The sequence below is a fragment of the Myripristis murdjan genome, chromosome 20 (assembly GCF_902150065.1).
Source record: "Myripristis murdjan chromosome 20, fMyrMur1.1, whole genome shotgun sequence".
NCBI classification, from domain to species: Eukaryota; Metazoa; Chordata; class Actinopteri; order Holocentriformes; family Holocentridae; genus Myripristis; species Myripristis murdjan.
In genome coordinates, this window is record NC_043999.1 from 28,137,750 (window position 1) to 28,161,622 (window position 23,873).

Here is a 23,873-nt window from a genome sequence, read left to right on the forward strand (position 1 = left end):
ACCAATAGGTAATTAGGTAAATGGAAAGCAGCAATTCATGATTATTCCCTATTATAGATATATTTCTTCTGTATATCTTTACCATAAAAAGTTTTAGTTATCAATTCAAAATGGAATACTTTTTTATCAGTTGTTCAATAAGGGGGGTGGGGGTCGGGTTCAGTCCAGTTTTATCTCCAGAGAGAGATAAAAAGTTATGTGGAAATATATTTCATAATTAATAGGCAAATATTAAAGACCCCATGACTGTGACTCTTACTTTCTTGGTTTTACATGTTTTGTGTTGAAACAGGATGCCTGGGCGGGTCATGGTGCAGGAAAGACCACTCACCAGTGCAAACCAACAGGATATCAGTTTGGGAGAGAGAGTTTGATCTGAAGGGACAGGTGGATGAGAGGATGGTTAAAGGTTTATGAAGGTTTTATTGGCTAAAACTTTTATTTACAGCCACTAGCACAGGATGATGTCACTATTTAAGATACTCTGTTTCACAGGAAGTAGAAGTCATGTGAGGTCATTTCATGGAGACTTTAAATCAATTTAATGCTTTGAATGCACAACAGTTGCATGGCCAGTGGATATCAGGAAAGAAAACATAACACTTGCCATGTCCACTTCCAGTATTCTGTCCGAACACACATACAGATAATTCTGTTCATTGAACAGATACACATACAGATAATGACATCTCTGCACACGTTGACTAATGACTCCACTACCACACTGGGTTGAGCATCACTTTACAACATCCCTTCCCACATTGGCACATTTGTTATTAATAATCTAATTCTCTGGCTCTCTGAAAACCTCAGAGTGACTGTTTTTCTTTGTGAGGATGTGTTTTTCCTCTGGAGAGCATGTCCTGGAGAAAGGTTTCTGGCGAGTGATGGCATGCTTTAAACTTAAAATGACTGTTTTTCTCATAGGGGTATGGGCCTTTGATCCTTGTAAGCATTTACATTACATGGACTTGTCTGTCGCTGATAGAGGGGGCTGCCAAATCACTTGGCAGCTTCCCAAATCAAATTTTAACAATGGAGTGGATGAGAGAGTGAGAGAGGCAAAGTCTTAAAACGCAGGAATGCAGGAGGGTTACCAAAAAAAAAAAAAAAAAAAAAAAAAAAGAGTGCGCGCGAGTGCAGCAACCCTCGGCGGTGTTCTAAATTTAATCTCTCCCAAACAGTGCGGCCCTGTGAGTCATGCAAAGCAATGCTAAGCCGAAGTGAAAGGGCTGGGCTGTGCTGCGAGACGCCTGGGCTCACGTGACATCACGCTGCTCTCCAGCAGATGCAGACGTTGTCAACACACATACATACTGATGCACATGAGTACACACACTCAGACGCACACACACACACACACATATCCACGCACATGTGAACACATACCTTGGCATACTTTGACATTATCAAAGCGAGCCACAGAAGCCTGAAAAACACAAAGGAGGATTTGGGCGCAACTTTGCTTGCAGAAACCTAAAGGCAAAGTATTATGAGTGAGAAACAAACATCAGAGCTAAACTGTTTTCATCTGAAACCACAAACTTGTCTGCTTATGATATACATGACAAGCTCGCTACTGTAAGAATGGGAATTAACAGGAAGTTGCTGTAGCCTGCAGCGATGCACGGTGTCTCTGCAATGTGATTGGTCAGTGAGGACATGCAGCTCAGGGCACAGGTCAAAGGGCCATTACATGATGTATGGCTAAATGTCAGGATATCAGTGCTCGAGTGGAGAGAGTACTTCCCTCACAACCTGAATGGAGCAGAACACTCTTCCCCATTCAAATCAACAGGATGCTCAGAGCAGCAGCCATTTCAATGTGGACCACTGCCATGGAGTATGAGCCATTTAAAGTGAACAAACGCTGCTCTTCTCTGCTAAACGTGGGCTGAACTACGGCAGTTTGTAGCATTTCAGAGCTCATAAATAAAGGTGTGCCTGATGATGCTGACCAGTCTTCTTCTTTTTCTTCTGTCGCTAGTTCTATGTTTTCTCCCATCGATATCCTCCATGATATTTAAGTCTTTCATTAGCTGAAGGCAGACTGCAGTCTCCTGGCTCTTGCTGCTGTTCACCATGCCGTTTTCCCCGCTTGCAGGTAACCATAGCAACAAAGACGCCACAGAATTCCTTGCAGGTCGAGCATGCGCACTGCGCAGTCATGACTGAATATTCCGGTTCAGGGCATTTTCCGACTAAGGTGTTTACATGCCCCAATATTCCGGTTGGAACAGGCATATGCCAGGGGTCTGATTCGGAATTCTCTCCAACCGGAATATGACCTTAATCGGGTTCGGTGCGTGTTTACATGACACGTGCACAACCGGAATATTGAGAATATTCCGGTTAATACAGGAATAAGGTGTGCATGTAAACGTGCTCATTGCTGTTTTCAGCTCAGGTAACTGACTCTTTGCTGCTTCGCTCATTTGGTTCAGTTTGGCTTCAGAAGATTAAAACCAACCAAAATGGAACAACAAAGCCTCGTGGGCTCAGTTACCTGTTCAGGAGACAGAGACAGGAAATGATTTCTTCTGGGATTTGTTTTCCTCTCTCCCTTCATTATACAAACCCATCTGGCCAGTAAAGTATCCGACATGGTCATGGAGCGCGTTGGCAAGCCATTTCATTGTTACGCTTCTTGTTTGAGCCAAGAAGAGAGAGTTGAGATACCAAGACAATGGATTTCCTTATTGCTCCATGTCAAACCTGCATTCATTTTGTTCCTGTGTTGCTAACTGTTAGCTGCTAACACTGCCAACATGCTTCTTCCACATCTTTATTTACAGCCCATAATCCTCAGCAGATCTGCAGGAGCTGCTTCAGCCCAAAACACACAATGCTTCCTGGAGCTGTGTGGATCTCGGTTGGTTCAAACAAAACGCAAGTGCAGTTGCTGTTTTTCACCGCTGAAAAAAAGGAACCAAGGGTGGAAACACACCAGGGCTCAGTTGAGCCGGCCTGAACAAGGCAGGTGTGACATTTCTGCTTTCACAAACTTCCCAAACCCCCCAAAACCAATGTACACCAGGCAATTAAAAAAAAAAAAAAAAAAAAATCAGCATGGGAATCTGTCTGCAGTGTTTCAGTAACCAAGGTCTTCATCAGGCCTGGATGATGACTTTTTGGTGGAAGACAGGTGGGAAGTTTGTGTGAATTTCCCAGTTTGGGATCAATAAAGTATACTTATCTATCTATCTATCTATCTATCTATCTATCTATCTAAGTTTTCTTTATAGTCCAGAAAATGAATTTTGAGAGCCACACATGAATCTCTGAATCATCCAGTCATTGAACTGCCAGTAAAGTGATGCATTTATATTATTTATGTTTTGGGCATTCCAATGAAAACTTCATGGAATACCTTCATTTTATTTTCATTTTTTGTGAACTTCTGCCTGTCACACAAAAATGTATTAACATAAAATGACAAATTAGTTTTTAAGTCCACAAAGAATGTGTGGCAAGATAATGTTTGGCAGCAGGAGCAGGGGGAGCAGGCTGGACAGAGCAGCTCCAGTATCCTGTACCATCCTCCAGCTCTAAAACCTTTAGACTAATGCCCTCTGATCCCAGCACACAAATCCCTCCACATAGAACTCAAATGAAGCCAGGAGCCGTGTGGCCTGAGGGCTCACAGAGCAGCAGGCCGGCTGCACAGCTCAGCAGCAGGCCACCTGATCGCCCGGCCACACACAGCAGCGCCTCCATTCCGTGTAGCTGTGCCCGCTGTGCCCGCCACACTGGCATCACGGACGGGCACTGTAATGCACACAGGCAAATAGACTGCTATGTGTTTCCACGTTGCATGTGATGATATTAGTTTTACGATAACTGCTGCTTGTTAAACTGCTGTAAAGAGACACAGACAGACCCCGCAGAGCCATTCACGCTAACGCTGAGAAAGAGGTGCAAAAGCTGCACCTCTGCACAAAGAAAGAAAGAAAAAACTACAAGAAAATGACCAGAAAATTAGCAAAACAAATTACCCGAAAAAATATTTTTAAAAAAGATATGCAGATTTGGAAAACTCTATTTATAATTATTCAAATGATATATTTACATGTTGGATTGGTGGTGCTGGATCAGTGTTGAAATTCTTGTGTAACCCTTTGAAACCTGAGGCAGTTCACTTGTTTTCGTTCAAAGACATGGGGAACAAAAAGGAGCAAAGGAGCAAATTGGCAAAAATTTACTGGAACATTAGTAAAACAAACAAACAAACAAACAAATAAATAAAAGAAAATTACCAGAAAAATTGAAGCAACAACAAAACAACAAGAAAACTATATTTGTAATCATTAAAAACTTATAGGCATTTAAATCTTTTTAACAATTGTACTGTCCCATCTATCTATCTATCTGTCTGTCTGTCTGTCTGTCTGTCTGTCTGAGTGTCAAAATGTTAAATAAAGTGAACATGTGGGATTGAAGTGAATGAGTGAGGTCTAATGAGATTATGCAGGCTATGTTAGAACATGTCTGGCTTTCTGCCAAGAAACAGCTGAGGCAAAATGAAGAGAACAAGACCATTTTATGAGAAAAGATGATAATGCTCCCTGAAAACTGTAAGATAGAGCACTAAAATACACCAGCAACATGTTGCAATCCATAAAAATCCTGGCCTCATTTTTGCGGAGCAGCACAGAGATGTGAGTCACTCTGCTCAGAGGAAGTCGTAACATGACTGAGCAGACATGCTGCCAGTTAGCTCTGTTGCAGGCTCCTGGCTTCTGTCAGCTCATCAGGCGCCTCAAACCAGAGGACAGCATGCCAGCAAGAAGGACTGCAACTGCCCCAACTGGAGAGCACTGCAAGGCCCGCTCACAGGCACTGAGAAAAGAGCTTGCAGGTTACCATCGGCAACATCACCTGTTGTGTAGAATCAGAGATGTCAGATGGGCAGAGTGCACTTGTTACAGAGGCTCTGTCCCAATTCAAAGGCTGTACTCTACCTAGGTCGTATTTGTAGGCTGCTTACGTCACGGCGGCGCGACAAGTGCTGTCCCAATTCAATTTTACCGCGTGGGGTCCTGCAAATGCAGCCCACAGATGCAGCCTATTTTTGACTAATTTGCAGGATACACCTCCACGATGCTTCGCAGCCGACATTACAGCCTACTTCCCATGGTACCTTTCGGTCCAGTTGAATTTCTGGATCAGCCACCATTGCTGAAATTATGAGGCATGTTTTAAACCGTCTTAATGTTTATATTGTGACGGCCCCTCCCTCTATATTGGGTGTGGTGGTTGCTGACTGGCTGTTGGTTGCCGGCTGCGCTTTCCGTTTTCTCTTTTGTTTTACACATTCACTCACACACCTGCATCCATACACGCCTACATCACTGATTACTGACACTGATCTTTTGTCTTTACTTTTGAATGTAGCAATAAATATGTTTGTTCGTGCGAACCTTGTCTTCCCTCCTGTTCTTGGTTGCAGTCCCCGAGCCGGGCTGTAACAATATCATGACGTTTTGATAAGTTTTCATGCCTATAATTACCACCATAGATTTGGTTTAGCTGTTAATTGTATCCGAACAACGCCTGTAAATGCAAGTTTAGTTAGATGAGTTAGATAGGCATGATGTATCCATAGCAACCATCAGCGCATCAGGTACGTTACAATGTAGCCATGTGTACAATTACTTTAATTGGGATAGTCTGTTGCAATTTGTGAGGTGTAACAATTATCTTAATTTTCTGCATCTTCACGAAGACAAAATAAAATAAAATACATACAGAATCAATGTTGTCCATCTTGAGAGCGTTGAAGCTGCTTATCATTTTGTTTCATGCACAGGTGTTCACTGATACACCTCCCAAACCTACTTCAGCATTTTACACTGCATCACTCGAATGCGCTTCGGGAAGCCTCGATAATAATGATGTAGGAATCCTCTGCAGGCTACACCGTCCCAATTCACTAAACTTTTAGTTCCGGTAAACTTGATATCAGCACCTACGTCGGACGCCTCCTACGTGGGCACCGTGGGCTGAGACCTAGTAGTCATCTAGCCCTTTGATTGAGACAGACCCAGAAACTCAAAGCAAAAGCACTGGACGGGATGTCTGCACTTCAAATGAAGTTTTTTTTTTTTTTTTTTTTTTTTTTTCACCACTTTTCTGACATTGTGAACCCACACACCACTGACAACTGACAGTCACCCTGCGGTCCAGACCACTGCACTAAAATATCCACCAGGTCATTTATTCAGGAAAAAATAATTGTGCATGATGAACCCACACCTTTTTGTGTCTCAGGGTGGAACTGGACGCAACATGCATCTAAAGTTATTGAATTGCTTCCTCGAGCAGTGATGGTGATATTTCTTGCTGTGGTGATCAGTGGCTCCTCAGCGTCACACAGCAGCTGAAGCCCTGTGTGTGTGTCCATCCAGCTCTTTGGACAGAAAACACAGGTTATCATGAGACATCTTTGCACAGTGCACTAATATCATCAATTAACAGCGAGAGCTCCACAATCCAGATGCCCCACTGTACTACAGGATAATAACCAATTCAAATGAGGTTTTTTAGGGATGACAGGAGCTTTGGCTTGGAGTGAGAGGCCTGTTAACATTAAGGAGCAGTGTGAATGGCATGCTGCAGTGTAAATGCAAGGGGAAAGCTGGGCCACTGAGTGGATTCCCCCTCAGGGATCAAGGTAATAATCCTCTTCTGCAGTCTTATCTCCTCCTCTCACTTAAGCATGAGAGAGGAGGAGAGAGGAGAGGTGGAAATTTTACTGCATTGTGTGTGTGTGTGTGTGTGAGTGTGTGTCTGTGTATGAGGTTGTGAGTGTGTGTTTTATTCAGTGTGTGAGAGTTAATAGGCATCTATTGGCATTTATGTGTGTCTATGTTGTTGTCTACACACACACATTCCTATACATTTGCAGCAATGTGTGTGTGGGAGTGTGTGCATATGTGTACAGGGGCATAGCATCATTTCCAATAATGGTCAGGAGTACGACTACCAGTGAAAGTGTCAAAAACAAAACAAAACAAAAAACAACAACCGAAAATGTGTGAAAACAGAAAACTATAGTTATGATTATTACAATTATATATTTAACATTAAAGGCCCCATGGTGTACACTTTTCCAGGGTTTTATTTTAACTGCTGATATCCCTAGCATGATGTATCTGTGGTTTTGAGTACCTGTGGTCTGCTAAATATAGTTTTTCAGCTCCTCTCTCTGGCCTTTCTCCCGGAGCTCTGGCAGCACGGCTCGTTTAGCCAATCAGAAGAGAGAATCAGCTCCTCTCCACTGATTGGCTGACTGTTTTCTGAGTGACAAATGGTTGGGCCAGTCAACTGACATCACTGTGTGATGCATTCTGGGATGTAAACAGTAGCGCACTGCCATATTGAGCGAGAGAAAAACAGAGCCAACGAGATACAGTAACTATTTGAAAACTTGTTGAAAGCGAGTTATCATCTTATGTAAGATTGTCATGGCTACCGCCGAGTGTGACGTTACACAACCGTACGACCCCGAACCACCTCAGATCCATTTATTACAAGATGTTTCAGAATGGTAAGTTATTTTTGTTACATATGTTGTAAATGTGTTGTGAACTTGTTGCCCTGGGAGCGGAGGGGTACTGGCTAAGTTCACTAGCTTGGTAGCTTGTTGCCTGGAGACGCAGGCACTGTGGGCGAACCCTAACAAAACAAAAAAAAAACTCAAGAATATACAGGTATGAAATTTGGAGACAAATAAAAAGTTATAAAATGAGGTCTTGCAAGGCGAGTAAAAACACAGTATCTGTGTTTTGGGTTGCTGATAACTGGGGGTGACAGTTGATCCATCTCCGGAAAGGGAGAGGGACATTTGCTCCTGGCTCCCCATCAATCCAGCCCTCCCGCCCGCTGGGACTTACCTAAGAAGCGAAAGGTCCTGCGAACCAGAGGGTTGAGGTAACAGCAGTCCCCGGTTGCCACTGTCTTCTCTGAGCGGTCAAACTCTTTGGAGGTGTACTGGACCAGGAACAGCACCGTCTCCGTCACCGTGATCTGGACAAGAGAGGCGGGGACACGGGGACACAGGAGAGAGAGTGTGATGAGCACAGCGGCTGGTGATGTGTGAGTGTGAGATAGCTGCACGGGCCAAGTCTCTCTCTGTACTGTCAGTCTGTCACCAGCCCACAGCTTGTCTAATTGTTTTCTCTGTGGCTGCCATCTGCACCGCCACAGCTGTGGAACACACAGGAACAGATTGGAGACAGGAAGTCACTTCAAATACTGGGAGACAAGAAACCATGTGTGTGCAGCTCTGTGTGTGTTGGCGAGTGTGTGTGAGTGTGTGTGTGTGACAGAGATAATCAGCCCCTCCTCTGATACAATACATGTGAATTGATTATGTAATTACTTCAAAATTGATCAGTGCTACACTGGTTGTGTATGGGAAGCTGTTGGCTTGAACTGATGATGATGATGATGATGATGATGATGACGATGACGTTAACTATAGTAATAATAATAATAATGATAGCTTTATTTCTACAGCATTAAAAGAAACTCACAGTTCCAAAGTTGCAATAAACTAAAAAGAACATGCCATGCTAATCTGCTCATCAACTTTCACCATGTTTTCAAAACCAGATTTTCTGAAGTTTCAGACGGTTTCAAAGGCTGGTCCACGTTCTTTCTGTGTGCAGTCTGCATGTTCTCGCAGTGTCAGTGGTTACCCCTGACACTGTCCGTACATGAAGTGACTAACAGTTTCTCGATGGGATGACATGTGGAGGACAGAGGGGCCAGCCTCGTGTCCGCTGTGTCCTTGTTCACGCCAAAGAAACCCAGAGGAGCAAGAGGACAGAGATCCAGCAGAGGTGAGTCCAGCTCTCTGTGGACATAATGCTCACTCCCAGTTGGAACTCTAGTTTGCATCTGTCTGAATTTGTGTGTGTGTGTGTGTGTGTGTGTGTGTGTGTGTGTGTGTGTGTGTGTGTGTTTTACCAATATTGGTACACTGTTGCTAAGTGACAGATGCCATACTTCCCTGCCAGCAGCCCCACAGCTTGCCAAACACACGACACCAGTTTGTGTTCTCCATCAGACTGCAGCCACTAGCAACCCCACATCCATTCATATCAGTACAGATACAGCGTGTGCCACAATGCCAGTGGCTCACAGATCAAAACTACCAGGTCTTATCAGTGCCAAGGGCCTGGGGGCGGTCCAGCCATGGTCCGGCAACTGTCTGGACCCTGAGGGCTGCCAGTTTGTGCCTTGATGCCAACTACTGGCACCTCATGCCCACTGCCAGCACCCCGCATTCCCGCCTTCATCAAGATCATTACTGTTTACAATATTTAGATATACACTTCTCACAAAAAGTTAGGGATATTTGGCTTTTGGGTGAAATTTATGGAAAATATAAAAAGTTCACGCTACAGTGATATTATATCATGAAAGTAGGGCATTTAAGTAGAAGCATACACTGGTGATTTCCTCATCTCAAACAATTTCTTGAAACAAAAGCCAACAACAGTGGTGGGTATAACACAACAAAAAATGTCAGTGTCAATAACTTGTCATGTGCCCTTGAGCATCAATTACAGCTTGACAACGACGTCTCATGCTGTTCACAAGTCGACTTATTGTCTGCTGAGGCATGGCATCCCACTCTTCTTGAAGGGCGGCCCTCAGGACATTGAGGTTCTGGGGTACAGAGCTCCAGTCTCTACACGGTGACTCAGCTGATCCCATAGGTTTTCTATGGGATTCAGGTCTGAGAAAGTGCAGGCCACTCCATCTGAGGTACCCCAGTCTCCAGCAGCCGTTCCCTAATGATACGACCTCGATGAGCTGGAGCATCAAACACTTGATGTGAATTTTGCCGTTAAACTCCTTGTTAGAGAACAGCAACTTGTGCAAAAAGTACTGAAACATGGAACAGTTGGACATGTGCATTCAAAAGTTTACAGAAGGTCACATTAAGTTCACCTGTAAAGGTTATAATGCATTTTAGGTTCATCCTGAAATTTCACCCGAAAGCCGAATATCCCTAACTTTTTGTGAGTAGTGTAAGTGATGATCCATCTGTCATTACATGAATGAAAAGGTGTCTACAAATTGATAAAGTGGGACTAACTAACCCTAACTCTTACCAAATGAGAAAGTATGACTTTGGGACTTCAAATGAACTCTTAAGGACCAAAAGAGAACTTGAAGTGTTGGTTTTCAAGTGGCAACAGATCTTTTACAGATGTATAAGGCTGCAATATAGAGCTTCAGTTGACATTCATTTTTTGGAAATTAATTCCTGTTAGAAATAAACTCTTCAAATACACATGAAGTTAAGATGAATATATGCAAGAAAAAAATAGATTGAGGAGTTTGCCATGTATCTACTCAGTATGTATTGAATAATTGATCAAGGTACTGAATACATTATTTATATTTCATTTATTTTGCCTGTTCAGTTATTTATTCCCTTATTTATTTCTGTATTATTTTTCCATGCTTTTCTTAATGTAAGATAATACAGAAAGTTCAGTGGTGTGGAAAATGCAGCTGCAATTAAACTGGCCCTCTTCCGCCCATGAAAAACGAGAAGGATTAGTCAGTGGCTTTGGTTGGGTCCACCTTACAATCTGCTTTGAAACACAAGGAAATATTTAAGCATGCAAACAAATGGCTTCAGTCAGTCACTGTAGAGTAACTGACAGTGGACAAATGGCCTGGAGACACTAAAGTCATGGTAGACAGACCAGGTAGCTTGTCAGGAGACATTACAGCCAACACAAAGATAAAGTACCCAGTGTAGCTTTGCTTATAAATGGAAAGAGTTAAAAAGATTCACAAAACAGTCACATTTTCTTTTCCTTATAGATGTTAAACAGAACTGATGACTACTGCGTTATCATGAAACCCACCAGAGTTCTGGGCAAGATCTGCCCACAATGTTGAGGTTAAGGTTCTGGTGGGGTGAGGTTTTGGGGAATGGGCAGAAGGCCCACACATGTTAGGAGCAGTCACAGTGCTGGTGAGCATAAAGCAGAGATACAGGGCTACACGGTTTAATTGGGCTATGAGGAGTGGAATTCCAGATCAAATGTGCGCTGAAGCGCCTTGATATCTGCACTAACTATTGTCCTCAGTGATTGTAATGTTATGTAAATGTGTGCAAATTTTGGTTTCTTGTCCTAATTTCTTTTTTGTTATGCGCTGTTACAAATGGTGCTGTTGTTGATGCACAAAAAATTCAGCCCTGGCTGACAATAAAGTATAACTCAATCAATCAGTCTTGCTCAGAGCTCTGCTATGATCTGTTATAATACACCCTTGCAAAGCAGCAAGGCCTAGAAACTGGTATGTCAGTTTTTTAATATTTACAGACATGTTGAAATGTAATTTACAGCTTATTGACATTCTACTGAACTCTGATATGTAACTTCTACTGAACTGTGATATGTAACTCCTATGTAACTCAGTTGGCATTCTGTTGAATATCTATAGGGGCTTATTCAAATAAAGTGTTGCCAAAAAAAAAAAAAAAAAAAAAAAAAGTGATTCTGTCTTTATTCTAGTGGTGCAGAGGAGCAAAGCAAGACAAAACAACTTTGAATCAATGGCTGAAAAAAGTATAAGTTCTCTTAACACCTTCCCCAGGCTATCATCATGGTGGACAGTCTGCTGAGCATTGGCTGCTCTACGCTTCCCTTGCTGTGATAAAACAAAACAACATAATAATAACATCTTCATTTATGTAACATTGTGCTTTGCCAGAGGTGAATAAGAACAAGGTTATATAAGAGGAGAGCAAAACAAAGACAAATGTGCAATCATTAAATCCAATTGTGTAAAAGCCAAATTGTTCAAGTGCATTGGCAGTAAATTTTCTAATGTTTTCTGCTCATCATGTATTACAGCTGTAAATGAATGCTTTTTTCTCCATGCTCTCATTTGTGATATATTTAAATATTGCGATGTTGCAGTTCTTTTACACCTCTTTATAATGGTGCGATTCAACAATTTCAATTCACTTCCCATTTAACCTTTCCTTGAAACATCAGAATTACTGGTGTCCCGTTACGATTATGAGCCAGTCCCCATGGGGATCATTAAAGTTTCATCATAGCTTGTCTTCAAGAAGCGATTCAGAAGTTAACAGGGCTTTTGCCAGCCTTCCATAGCTCAGGGGCCATGATGACAAAGGGCCCCATCATCATTGGTGCGATGTTTTCTAACATGTCTAAAATGTCACAGAAAAATGTGATTGGCTACAATACTGTCTACCTTTCCAATCCTGTCACTCAAGGGAGACCCCACGTGAACCTTACATGTCACGTCAGGAGGTTTGGTTGGACCCAAATGCAGGAGCAAGCACACACGAAGCTCAGAAGATAACAAAATATTTAATGAACAAGAAACAGAACTGAACACAGGACCTAATAGTCTGGTAGGGAGGTGGGGGTCGCATGCACCCGAAAGATATATTTTTCTAACCTAGCTTTTTGTAATCCTTAAGGTGTCTAGTAAATGATTTTTGATGGTAACAGCGCAAATTTTTGTCCCATGTATGATTTTTTGGGCCATCTTTTATGGCCATCCTGAATTTTCGACTTCGAAAAATGAAAACTTTAAACCTACATAGCTCCTGAACCATACATCACACAGAGACAACTCACCCCATTTTCTTTTTGTCTTGACATGAGGAATTGAGAAAGCTCGGGATTGCCATGATTGGGTCATGTATTGTACATAAAAACTCAAATAAACAACAAAACAAAAAAAAACAACGTTAAAATTCAGCAAAATTGGATCACAGAAACTCCTCCCCCATGTACCCCATTGATATTTTTTTTATTAACTTTGGTATATTTACAATCCCCAAGATGTCTAGTAAACAAATATTGAAGAGCCCATTAGAATTTTGTTTTTCATTTTTAGGAAATCCAGTGTGGCAACCAATATAGCCAGAATGAACAGACATTGGACAATATTTCAAGTTGGGCTCTTTCAAGTTTTCATTTTTCGCAGTTGAAAATCCAGGATGGCCATAAAACATGGCCCAAAAAATCATACATGGGACAAAAATTTGCACTGTTAACATCAAAAATCATTTACTAGACACCTTAAGGATTACAAAAAGCTAGGTTAGAAAAATATATCTTTCGGGTGCATGGGACCCCCACCTCCCTACCAGACTATAAATACACCGGAACTAATCAGATTACAAGACACACCTGGGGAAGGGGCTGGAGCACAAGTCAGGAGAACACAGAGGATAGGCTGAGGGAACAGTGGGAGGGATCAGAACAATCAGGGCTGAAACACAACTCAGGACAGGTGTGGGAAGTGGGAGGGGCAAACCAGACACAGGTGAAATCACTGAGGCGACCAGGGCAAAGGAAACACACAGGAGAACAGAAACAAAAGTCCAACCAAAACACAAGAAACACGAAATTGTGACAATTTAACCTTGAATTAATCGTATCATAACATATTTGACCTTGAATTAATTAGTTGACCCTCCAAGTAAAAACAAGACCAGGCATGCCTATGGATTACTGCTCGTGCAATGAGACAGTAATCCATGTATAGTTCCCAAAGATACAAATATGATCCAATGTGGATGAAGTATCCCTTTAAAGGCAAAATGTGTAGAATTTTACTTAAAAAAAATGAGCCACTAGGAGTGTTTGTTGGTGTGTGTCTGCAGAGAGCCTGCCCTCTGCCTGGATTTTCTTATTCTGCTGAGCTCGGGACTCTTCTGGGCTTTGGCGTTTGGACAGTGGTGTAGCCCCCAGCCAATCACAGTGCAGAGTGCCAGATCAATAGTACAACATCCAATATGAAGCTCTGACAATCGCAGACACTGACTGCAGAAAAAAAAAAAAAAAAAAGGTGAAATGCCAAGTGGACACTGCTCGTTCCACAACGGGTTGGCTTTCACCTGCTGGGGTGCGCTGAGGGAGAGGATGAAGAGCGGCGTGGTGTTGGCCTCAGCATCAGCCCTGCCTTCCCATGGCCTAATTGATCATTTTCTTTCTATTTTAAGGCACTTTCTTCTAAGGCTTTCTGTCCACCTATCAGCTCGCCTGGCTGTCAGGTCATCATTCAGAGGCCCAGTCAGAATCTCTGCCTCCCACTCACTTAGATGTCTCTGTTGATAGACTTCATTCATTCATGGCTGTGCTGTCATTTCAGATCCGACTCCGTACACCGCTCCGCCTGCCCACCACCACCGAAGTAAAGACTCCTGGGAAGAATATGGCCACTCTCAGGGGATCATCCTCTTCCCTTCTGAATGGCTCTGCCATCCACGGCAGCCCATCCCCAAATCTTAACTCAATATACAGGCCTATGTACTTTTGTTCAGCAAGTAAGTTTAGCTCCGTTTAGTTCAACTGAACTCTGAAGAGATTATGAAAAGCTCCGAGACAGATTGCAAAAAAAACCAAAAAAAAAAACAAACAAACTGAGATGACAAACAGATGACAGCAAGACTCGTGTGTTGAGTTTTTGCAGGGGAAAAGAAATAAACCCTGAACCAGACTTTTCAGAGAGGTTCAAGTCTTGATTTAAAGCATCAGCACTGCAACAGACTGGGTTTTTTTTTTTTTTTTTGTATTTTTCATTAGCTTTGTTTTTATTTCATTTTTTAATTTTTGTTTTCAATTCATTTTAGCTGCAGTTAGTTTCCCCAGTGGGAGTACTCATGTGCACTCAACTAAACACTTGAAAATGTTTAGTTGTAGTTCAGATTTTTTGTTTTGCTTTGTTTTGTTTTTTTATTATGAAATGGAGGGGTGTTTGTCAGGGTCTAGATTTAAGAAGTTCAGAATAGGTATTACAATATAAGCACAACATTTTGTGCTTATTATGTTAACACATTTGACCAAACTGATACTACAACTAAGGACATTTTCTGTATAATTTTATTTTATTTTAGTTGGTTTTGTAAGAACACAATATCGTTGTTGTTGGTTTTTTTTCTAAAGTCTAGTTTTTATTTTGTGTCAGTTAACTAAAACTGTTTTCATACCTAGTTTTAGTTTCAGTTTTGTTTTAGTTAACTGTAATAATCTTGCACTACAAAGGGAGGTATGCAAAAAGAAAAGGTGCACCATGTTCTGTTCACAACAGAGGCAAATAAATCATAATTACTCTTATGGGTTTCTGAACACCGATGCCAGTATTTTTGAACTGAAGCTGTGACTGCCACTATTTTGTGCTGATCGTCAGTGTAATTTTTTTGATGCCAGAAAAACTGCAAGATAACTGGAAGGATGAAAAAGCATTTAGAGCATCATGGGACACAAAAACTCTTCCAGGAAAAATTCCAGGATGAAAATTCTAACATAATAATCATGCACACTGTTGATTGTTGATTGTTGACTGTTGATCAAAATGCCTCATGGTACAAAAAAAAAAATGTTACAGCCTTCCCTTGGAGAAACGTGAAGACCCCAACAAAGTGTACTGATCAGTACTATACTAAATATCCATCACATACCAAACACTGATTGAACTGGTTTTTAATAAAAAGCCAGTGTCTGCAAACTGATTTGTCTGAGCATATTGATTTCTGAGTGAAACAACTGCTTCACTGTGTAGTAACCAGGCCCGGACTGTACATCGGGACAACCGGGAGATTTCCCGAAGCGCCTGCATGTCACTGGCCCGGTGGCCTGCCTGTTTTTTGTTTTTTTTTTTAAACAGGTTGCCGGCCAGGCCAATCAGCTGTCAGTCCGATCCGGCAGGCCTCACAAGTCTGATCTTTTTTTTTTTTTTTTTTTTTTTTTTAAGTCAGAGAGACAGGCCAGGCCAATCAGAGGCCAGCAGCCTGTGAAGAGCTCAAGACGTGATTGGTTTGTTTTGATTAACACCCGCCCCAACAGTCCGAGTCCGTTGTATACAGGCAGCATGTTGAGGAGGGGGTGTCGCGACTCGTGTGTGTGTGTGTCTGACTGTGGAGGAGAGGAGAGGAGAGGAGGTGGAAGAAAAGGTTGCGTGATTGAAGTTAATACATTAATTAACTGCCCGAATTGCGGCCCCGTAGTGCACCCATCACATGACTGATTCCTGGCCTGAAAAAGTCTCCCAGTCCGGCCCTGGTAGTAACCCTTTAAAACAGATTGAAGCAGAGTCGGATATTGGCACATAAAATAAGCAGAGCCATGTGAGACCAATATGAGAAGGAAATCACCTCCATTCCCCGGAGCAGAACTTGAAGTGTAAAGTGGTTGTGTCTTAAAAGAGAAGTGCTCCCATCCCCACCTGAAACTGTAAACATTTACTCAGGTGTAAAGCCAGAATTAGAAGGTAATTTGCTGTTGCCAGTGGAAACCAGAGCAAAGTTGAAGCTTATACAGCTGTGTGGAGAGGCAACAACTTCATTTTTAAACAGAGAACAGCAGGTAGAGTAGAATTACCAAAGCTTGGAAAATGAAGAGGTTCTGCAGTATATTTGCAGTGTATGAAAAGGGTCAGCAGCCCCACGGTGGCTGTTGTGTCAGCAGGCCCTTTTCTATCAGCTCTCTGCAGGGCAGGAGCCACATGAGGTGACTTCAGAGTTGACTGGAGGGTTGGACTGCTGGCCAAAGCTCCGTGAGCACAAGCATCATGAAAACTCCCCTTCAGTAATCCCTGTTGGGGTTATACTTACAACCTATTTATGTGATGTAACTCTTAAAATTATAGAATTATTACTGCTACCATCTACAAAACAAATTATTATGAAAATCAGTCTTTGCAGTGAAACGGTGTATTCTTTATCAAAAATAAACATCTGACATTTGTAACAAAGCAAAAAGCTTGAAAATGGATCAAGAATTGAGTCGAGCTGGCTTTTGAACTGAGGACAGACGTCCTGCTTTGGTAAACAGACAGGCATTAGGGAGGCGGAGCTACAGCGGCAGGCGGGGAGCAGGTTTCACCACAACTGGCAAATAACGAAGCGCTCCCGATCGGGAATGGGGTTTTGGGAGCAATTCGTGCAATTTGGTTCTGGAGGCGGTGGGCGGGGGCCCCCAGAGGACAGCCAATAGAAACCCGTTTCCATTCGATGGGGATTTTGGAGTAATTCCTGTAATCTGGGTAAACTGGGTTGCAAAAATTGCACAGTGCCGCCCCATTGAATGAGGGGATTTTTGAGTAATTTCTTCCCATCGAATGGAGTGATTCATTGTAGATCGGATGCGAAGTGACAAAATGCAGTCAGTAAATGTGTTTTATTGTACAGAGGGGAGGCATAAGGAAACATCTGTCACCTCATTTTCTAAGTTCTCTCTTTGCAGAGTGACGACTTACTAGAGATGGACAAGCCACCACAAACTCTGGTCGAGTAGAGTTCGCTCCACACACATACTCACACCAGAGTCTGAATCAAAACAGGAACTGCGGTGGACCAAACCACTATGTAGCACTATAGGGGGTGCATCAATCTTTCTAAACTTAAAAAACACATTGTTTTCCCTCTATAATTAATGCAAATGCTTCCAAAATGTATTGCAAGATTTAGAATTATATACTTTTTTTTCCAATTATTTTTGGGGGAGACTATTCCTTTTCCCAGGATTAGGGAGGACATGTCCCCCACCCCTCCACCACCAAGTCCCTGAAAGGTCACTGAAAATGTCCATGAAAAATCCTGGAAAATGATTACCTTCATAGAGTGGGAACCATGAAATAGTTCAAAATAAACAAAAGTGAACTGAAGCCCGCTGTGTTTTGTGTTTCTGCCGTGAGTGGAGGCCCAGGACAGAGTGTGATAAACGCTATTGTGGCTACTCCTTTCCCAGAACATGCCCCATGCCCCGTGTGTCTTCTGATCCTTAACTTGCTGCAGCGCTTGGCTGATTTCAGAGCCAGAGTGTATTGAAGGATTAATCTTTAACTTGCAGGTCCCCCCGCCGGGATTCGCACTGACAACCTTCTGACCTTTTGCCCACTCTACAGTCTAGTGTTTCCGCCTGGCTGGACACCCAGACACACCAGGTTCTGTCAGCAAGCGCAGCACGGCTCATCCAAGTGTGTGTGCATCACAGCACTGCAGGGGCACATGCATTTGTGTGTGTGTGTGTGTGTGTGTGTGCTTGTGGTGGTGCTGAGGCCTGAGGACGCAGCCTACAGTGCTGCCCTGCATTCAGGTGCTGCCATGGTGATTTATTCAAGACGACTGCCACAGGTAGAGGAGCAGAGGAGGGAATGAGACAAAGACAAAGAGATTAAAGAGTGACTGAGATGGGTTTTGAAGGCCTAAAGCAATATTTTTTTTAACTAAACCTGCAAATAGCTAATATTTTACGCAACTTTTTTTCATCTTTAGATAGGCAGAATTACAACAACAAAACCACACAAATGAATACACATCATGAAAAGGTCAGTCTTGAGGTCATAAGTTCACCCATTTAGCTGAGGTACATCTGATTAGTACTGAACCATTTTCTTAAAAATACACATTGCTTTTAGCTCATACTGACTCTCATATTTGCAAACAGACTATTATTTGGTAGTAATTATTGTTTAGCTTTATACAGTATTTGTGTGATATTATAATCAACAAGGTCTTTAAGTATGTCAAAATTTCATGTCAAGAAGATCCATATGTTTCACCCATAACTGTCAAGGTGGAAAACCCTCAGAAACAGCATTTAGACCATCAGAGGATATCAAAACTTCACTGAAACCTAAAATCCCATGAGGGATGAGGGAGAGAAAGAGGAAAAAAAACAAGCCAGAGAGAGAGAGAGAGAGAGAGAGAACAAGAACACGGAAAGAAAGGATTGAGGCCATCCAAGTGCATGGAAGCCTCAAGCCCCCAGCCCACTGCTTGCTGTCCTCCTCCATCCTTTTCTCCTTCAAGCTTGACATCGATCTTATCCTCTTCCCGTTTTCAAGGAGGAGCTGGGTAAGAGCCCCCGGGCGTGGCAGGAGCCCACAGGCCTCTGAATCTAGGTTACAGAGCTGGTAGATGGTCCAGCAAAGCCACCCCACTCACTCATCCTCTCTGGCCCATACCTCTCCTCACAGCACAGAGCCTCTTGGCTGGCCAGGGGAAGTGTGGCTGAGGGGGTTGCGGAACAGATGAAAAAAATCAGGCAGAAAAGGGTGGATATTGGTGAAAAGTCTTAAAGAGATAGTTCACCCAATTTGAAAAAGACTGCTACTATTTCCTCCGCTGTTACAGCTGGACTTCCCCCAGCTAACATTCAAGAAATGAACTGCCTTAATCCACTCAGATTGTTCAGTAAGCAAAGTTTGAGTATGATGATATGTAACAAATTTTTTACAGCCTGAAACGCCATAAAAATGTTATGGAATTTGAGCTACTTCTTTTTCTGTGGTGGCTACTGCTCCTCTGGTGCGGAGTGAAACAGGAAGAGCAGAAGTTACCGGATCTTCCTGGATTCTGTAACTTCAAGATTCAGGAAAGTTCAGGAAAGGAAGTTCAGGAAAAATACAGTTTTAAACAGTAATTTGAGCAAAACTGTCATCTGTGGGTACTCCGTAGTCGTATGGGTATTTTAGCTATGAAAAGTGACACTTGGGAAGTGATGTTAAGCCTTCCTTGAGTGGCTATTTTTAAGAATTTTAGCTGGGGGGAAGTCCACCTCAATGGCAGGAGGCTAACAGTTAGCATGTGGAGCATCCAGCCAGTATCCAGCACTCAGTAATAATGAGAGGAAGAGAGCACCACCACTGTCCTACACAGCAGCTAGGGTTGGATGCACTGAGGTATAGACAGCCATGGATAGCCATGATCTATCATACTTTGGGATCATTGCTGCATTTGCTGCTTGTTTGATATCAAATACATGGATTTTTAGCTGTAATACAATGAGATACTGTCAGGTGAAAACCTCCACAAGTCAACTCTTCAGGAACTCAGAAAAAAAACAGTCTTCCTTTTAACATGACAACCATGTGCTTTCCAGCTGATTTAAGTGGATCTGAAAAGGTTTCCTAAACCCAACCGATTGTAGCATTGAAGAAGGCCTTGAAAACAGTATCAGTTGTGTGGCAACTGATGATGTAATAATTTGTCTCAATATAATAAGCTGTTCTCCTAAATTAATCAAAAGGTAATATAACCTGATATAGTACTGATTATATACGACAGCATACCATGGTCCATGATAATATTTACCAGCCAGTATTGCAGCAAAACCTTTTTAGTAATTACAATTACAGTATTAGTCTGAAGATGCTAATACATTATCTGGCAATTCATTACATTTTCAGGTTCATTCAACTTTTGACCTCTTGAGAAACACTTTATTATAATTTGACACGTTTTTACATTATCCTGAAGTTATTAAGTTATCAACTGCTATAAAAGCAGTGTAGGAATAACAAGCAGTAATGTGTTACTTTAATTCCACTGCATTTGGTGGTAACTAAAAATGTAACCAATTACTTTTTCAAATTAAATGACACAATTGCAGTTACTGAAATTGAAACGGACCCGTAATTTGTTACATTTGTCTTGATAGTAGACAAATGCAGCCCGCTCTCCAGATTTTTTTGGTTTCTGATCTAACATCGCCTGACCTTGAATGAATGAATGAGCGACTCAATCCATCAGCATTAGACTGCACACAAAGGGCGACAGCTCAGGCAATGTGAGCTTTCTGTCCTGGAAATACAGACATTATTTTTCCCTCTTCAAGATCAAGGACAAATTTATAGTGGTGAGTTGTAGTCTGTGTGGAGGTGTGAGAACTTTATCTACATCAAAGAATTCATTTGCACTGTCTGTAAGCCAGGCTGAGCAAACAGACTGATTGCCAGGTATGTTGCTGAAGACATGTTGTAAAATGATACAGCTATGTGTGCATTAATAAGACAACTGAAGCAGGTATAAAAGTAACCAAAGCCATTTTCACTTGTACCTAATTACTTTTTATATGTAGTAATTTATAAAGTGATTCAGTTAGTTTACTGCTAATTTTCAGTAACTTGCACAACACTGTATACAAGCCACTAAAATAGTTTTAGCTTTAAAAATGATTTCAAATCTGAATCCCAAATGTGTAAGGCATTTATAGGACCGTGCATTTTTGCCTGTGACCTTTGTTACATGCACATCCTCCTTTGTCTCTCTTTCTCCCCACTGTTTCCTACCTCACAAGGAGAATACCATGAAAAAAAAAGAATTCATTGTACTTTATGAGATCGTTATGCACTCTATCCAATTATCATGGCCTGTGGCATTAGCAGCTGCAGATTAAATGCCATGGTCTGTGTTTTACTGCATTAAAACAACAGTGGCCAGGGTCTGGATTAGCCTTATGTGACCTGCCTGTGTAATCCCGTAACCACTGGCTGACTGCTGGCTGTTAAAGTTTCTCTGGGTCATGTAAACAGAGAGGGATAATGACAGGATTTGGACAGCTTTGAACAGGAAAGGCATTTTTGAAGCAAAATACGTGGATTATCATCGGGGTACACCAGTATTGGCACAAAAGCAAGCAGGGAATGAATGCACACCCGCTGCAGTATATGAGACAATCTCAGTAGATGTTGCATTGGAAAATGGGAAAAGGAAATACAATTTTTTGAAAACGGAGGTGAACAAAGTCTGATTGAAAAATTCATACACTTTGCAACTGTTTTATGAGGTGAGTGGTTTGCGGTTTAAGCAACAGCACACAATAACATATTTCTGGATCAATATTAAAACACAATTTCTGCACTTTCTTTGGAAAACTCCATGGCAAAATTTTACATTATAAACTCAAGTGTTTGAAACCCAGTCTTTTTTTAAAGCTGTATTTCACCCTTTTAACAAAAAACAAAACAAAAACAAAAACGTAATGGTTAGCCCCACTCCCGATACTTTGGCCACGCCCCTATCAAAATGTATGAATCTGTGCGTTTCAAAGAGTTACCTGAAATAAACTTACACTGAGTAAATTATTATGTTAAAAGATGATTATGTCTTCACAGCAACAATAACTAGAGGGGGTCTACAGTGCTATGTGAAAGGGGGATTCAGCAGATTATTGTTATTGTCACTTCAGTCAGTCAAACTCCAGCACATAATTTACACAGTCTATCATATGGGCACTGATAGCCTCTATTACTCTGCTAATTACATTTTCATGGGGCTCAATAGACAGATCACCTTCTTCCACAAATAGAGACTTTTCGCTCGGTTTTAAAGAGGCTTGCAGAGAAGCATGACTAGGTTTGGTGGATTTTATGTAGAAATGGAGGTTGGAGACCATTTAAGACTGCCTTTAGGTACAAACATTACACTGCTGGATACAATTCAGAAGCCAAAAGCAAAGAAGAGATTTAGAGACTTAGATTTTATTCACTGGCTGTGTTCAGGTAAAAGATGAGCCACCAAGCAGTTAATAAGAAGGGGAAAGCCAGAGGTGGAGATCAAACTGAGGTAATGCTAGGCACCCAATCCACTGAGTTACCATGACCAGTCTTCTCTCCCTTTATAGTATCATTGTTTTATGAGCTACCTCATATAACTGTGGCTCAAGGATGAGTGAGGAATCTCCAGAGGCTGCAGCATTAGTGTTGATAATGTTTGTGGCTGCTGAATGCAGCACAGTGGTACAGAACTCCCTGCTCCACTGGTTGAATTCAGCCTCCTTTCCAGGGCTGTGGACTAACAGATGAAGTGCACTTGATTACAGTAATCTAACAGCAGTGCAGCAGCCCATTGCTTAAAATAGTAATGAATGTGGGTTTGAAGAGAAAAATGCACAAATATTTGAAACTAATGTTTGCACTGGTTGTATAAAGTAACACACCTCACTCTGTAAATAAGGCTCAGTAATATTACAGTATAGGACTTTTAATCAGAGATGAAAGAAACTAATCACTTTTACTCATGTTACTATAACTGAGCAGCTTTTTGTGTACTCGTACTTTTGAGAAGTGATTAAAGTCAGTAATTTCACTTTTACTTGAGTACATTTTTGAATATTGTACTTCACCACATTTTAAATCATATGCACTAGAGATCAAACGATCAATGGCAGGTTGTGGAACCTTTCACAATGAACACTCAACAAATGATGAGAAAACTAACATGCTTGTACTTTGTTGGTGCACTTTTCCAAATCCCAAGGGGTAGTAAAGATTTCACAACATACAATCCAAATCGCTCAATTTTCAAATTTGAATTTTTGGTTGAACCACCATATTCTCTGCCAGGAGCTAACAAAGTCATCACCATTCATAAACCACATAATTAATAACCGAGTATGTGAAGCAAATGTTTCCCTAGGGACTATTTTCCAGCAGAGGGACTGTGTCACTCCACCTAATTTCAACTCATCAAAACATAACAGTGCTGCTGTTGGAATCCAGTGGCTGCATAAAAGGTACAAAGAGCTCTAATAGAAAACTGCTTGCTTCAGGAGAAGATAAGCAGAAAGAGAAGTGAAACATGAAGATAATACACTAAACAGGCAACATCAGTGGCATGGTACTTTAACGTATTGTCCAGTTGCCACAGAAGAACTGCAAATTAATGGCATTAATATTTTCATGACTGCAAGGAACAAGTAGGCTGCTGTCACAAAAACACATTAGCAACATTTCATTAAAAAAATACAAGTTAAATGAATAATGAAATGCAGCAAAAAAAAAAAAAAAAATCAAGCAACTTAAGGTGTGTATCCGTAACATCTGTTTAAGCAAAAAAGGCATTGCGTCCTGTGTGTGGGAATGACATAATGAGAGTGTTTACTAGCTACATTGCTGTGCCTAGTTTAACAACGATGCATTTCTGCATTTGTATTTCCAAACCTTTATTAAATTGCTGCATTGTGCTGCTCTTTCCTGTCAAATATCATTGTTCCATTCTTTGTAGATCCAAGACAAAGGAATGGCCTAATTGTTTCATCTGTCCACCCGTACCTTTTGATGTTATTGCT

At 41.6% G+C, this 23,873-nt stretch overlaps 1 protein-coding gene across 1 annotated transcript in view; it reads right to left on the reverse strand.

Moving 5' to 3' along the window:
- Positions 1–23,873, reverse strand: part of plppr5b (phospholipid phosphatase related 5b) — a 102,459-nt gene that overhangs the window by 56,382 nt on the left and 22,204 nt on the right. The window contains exon 2 of the mRNA XM_030078761.1: positions 7,896–8,028. Within this exon, the coding sequence (XP_029934621.1) occupies positions 7,896–8,028 (133 nt within the window). The remainder of the gene's footprint in view (positions 1–7,895; positions 8,029–23,873) is intronic.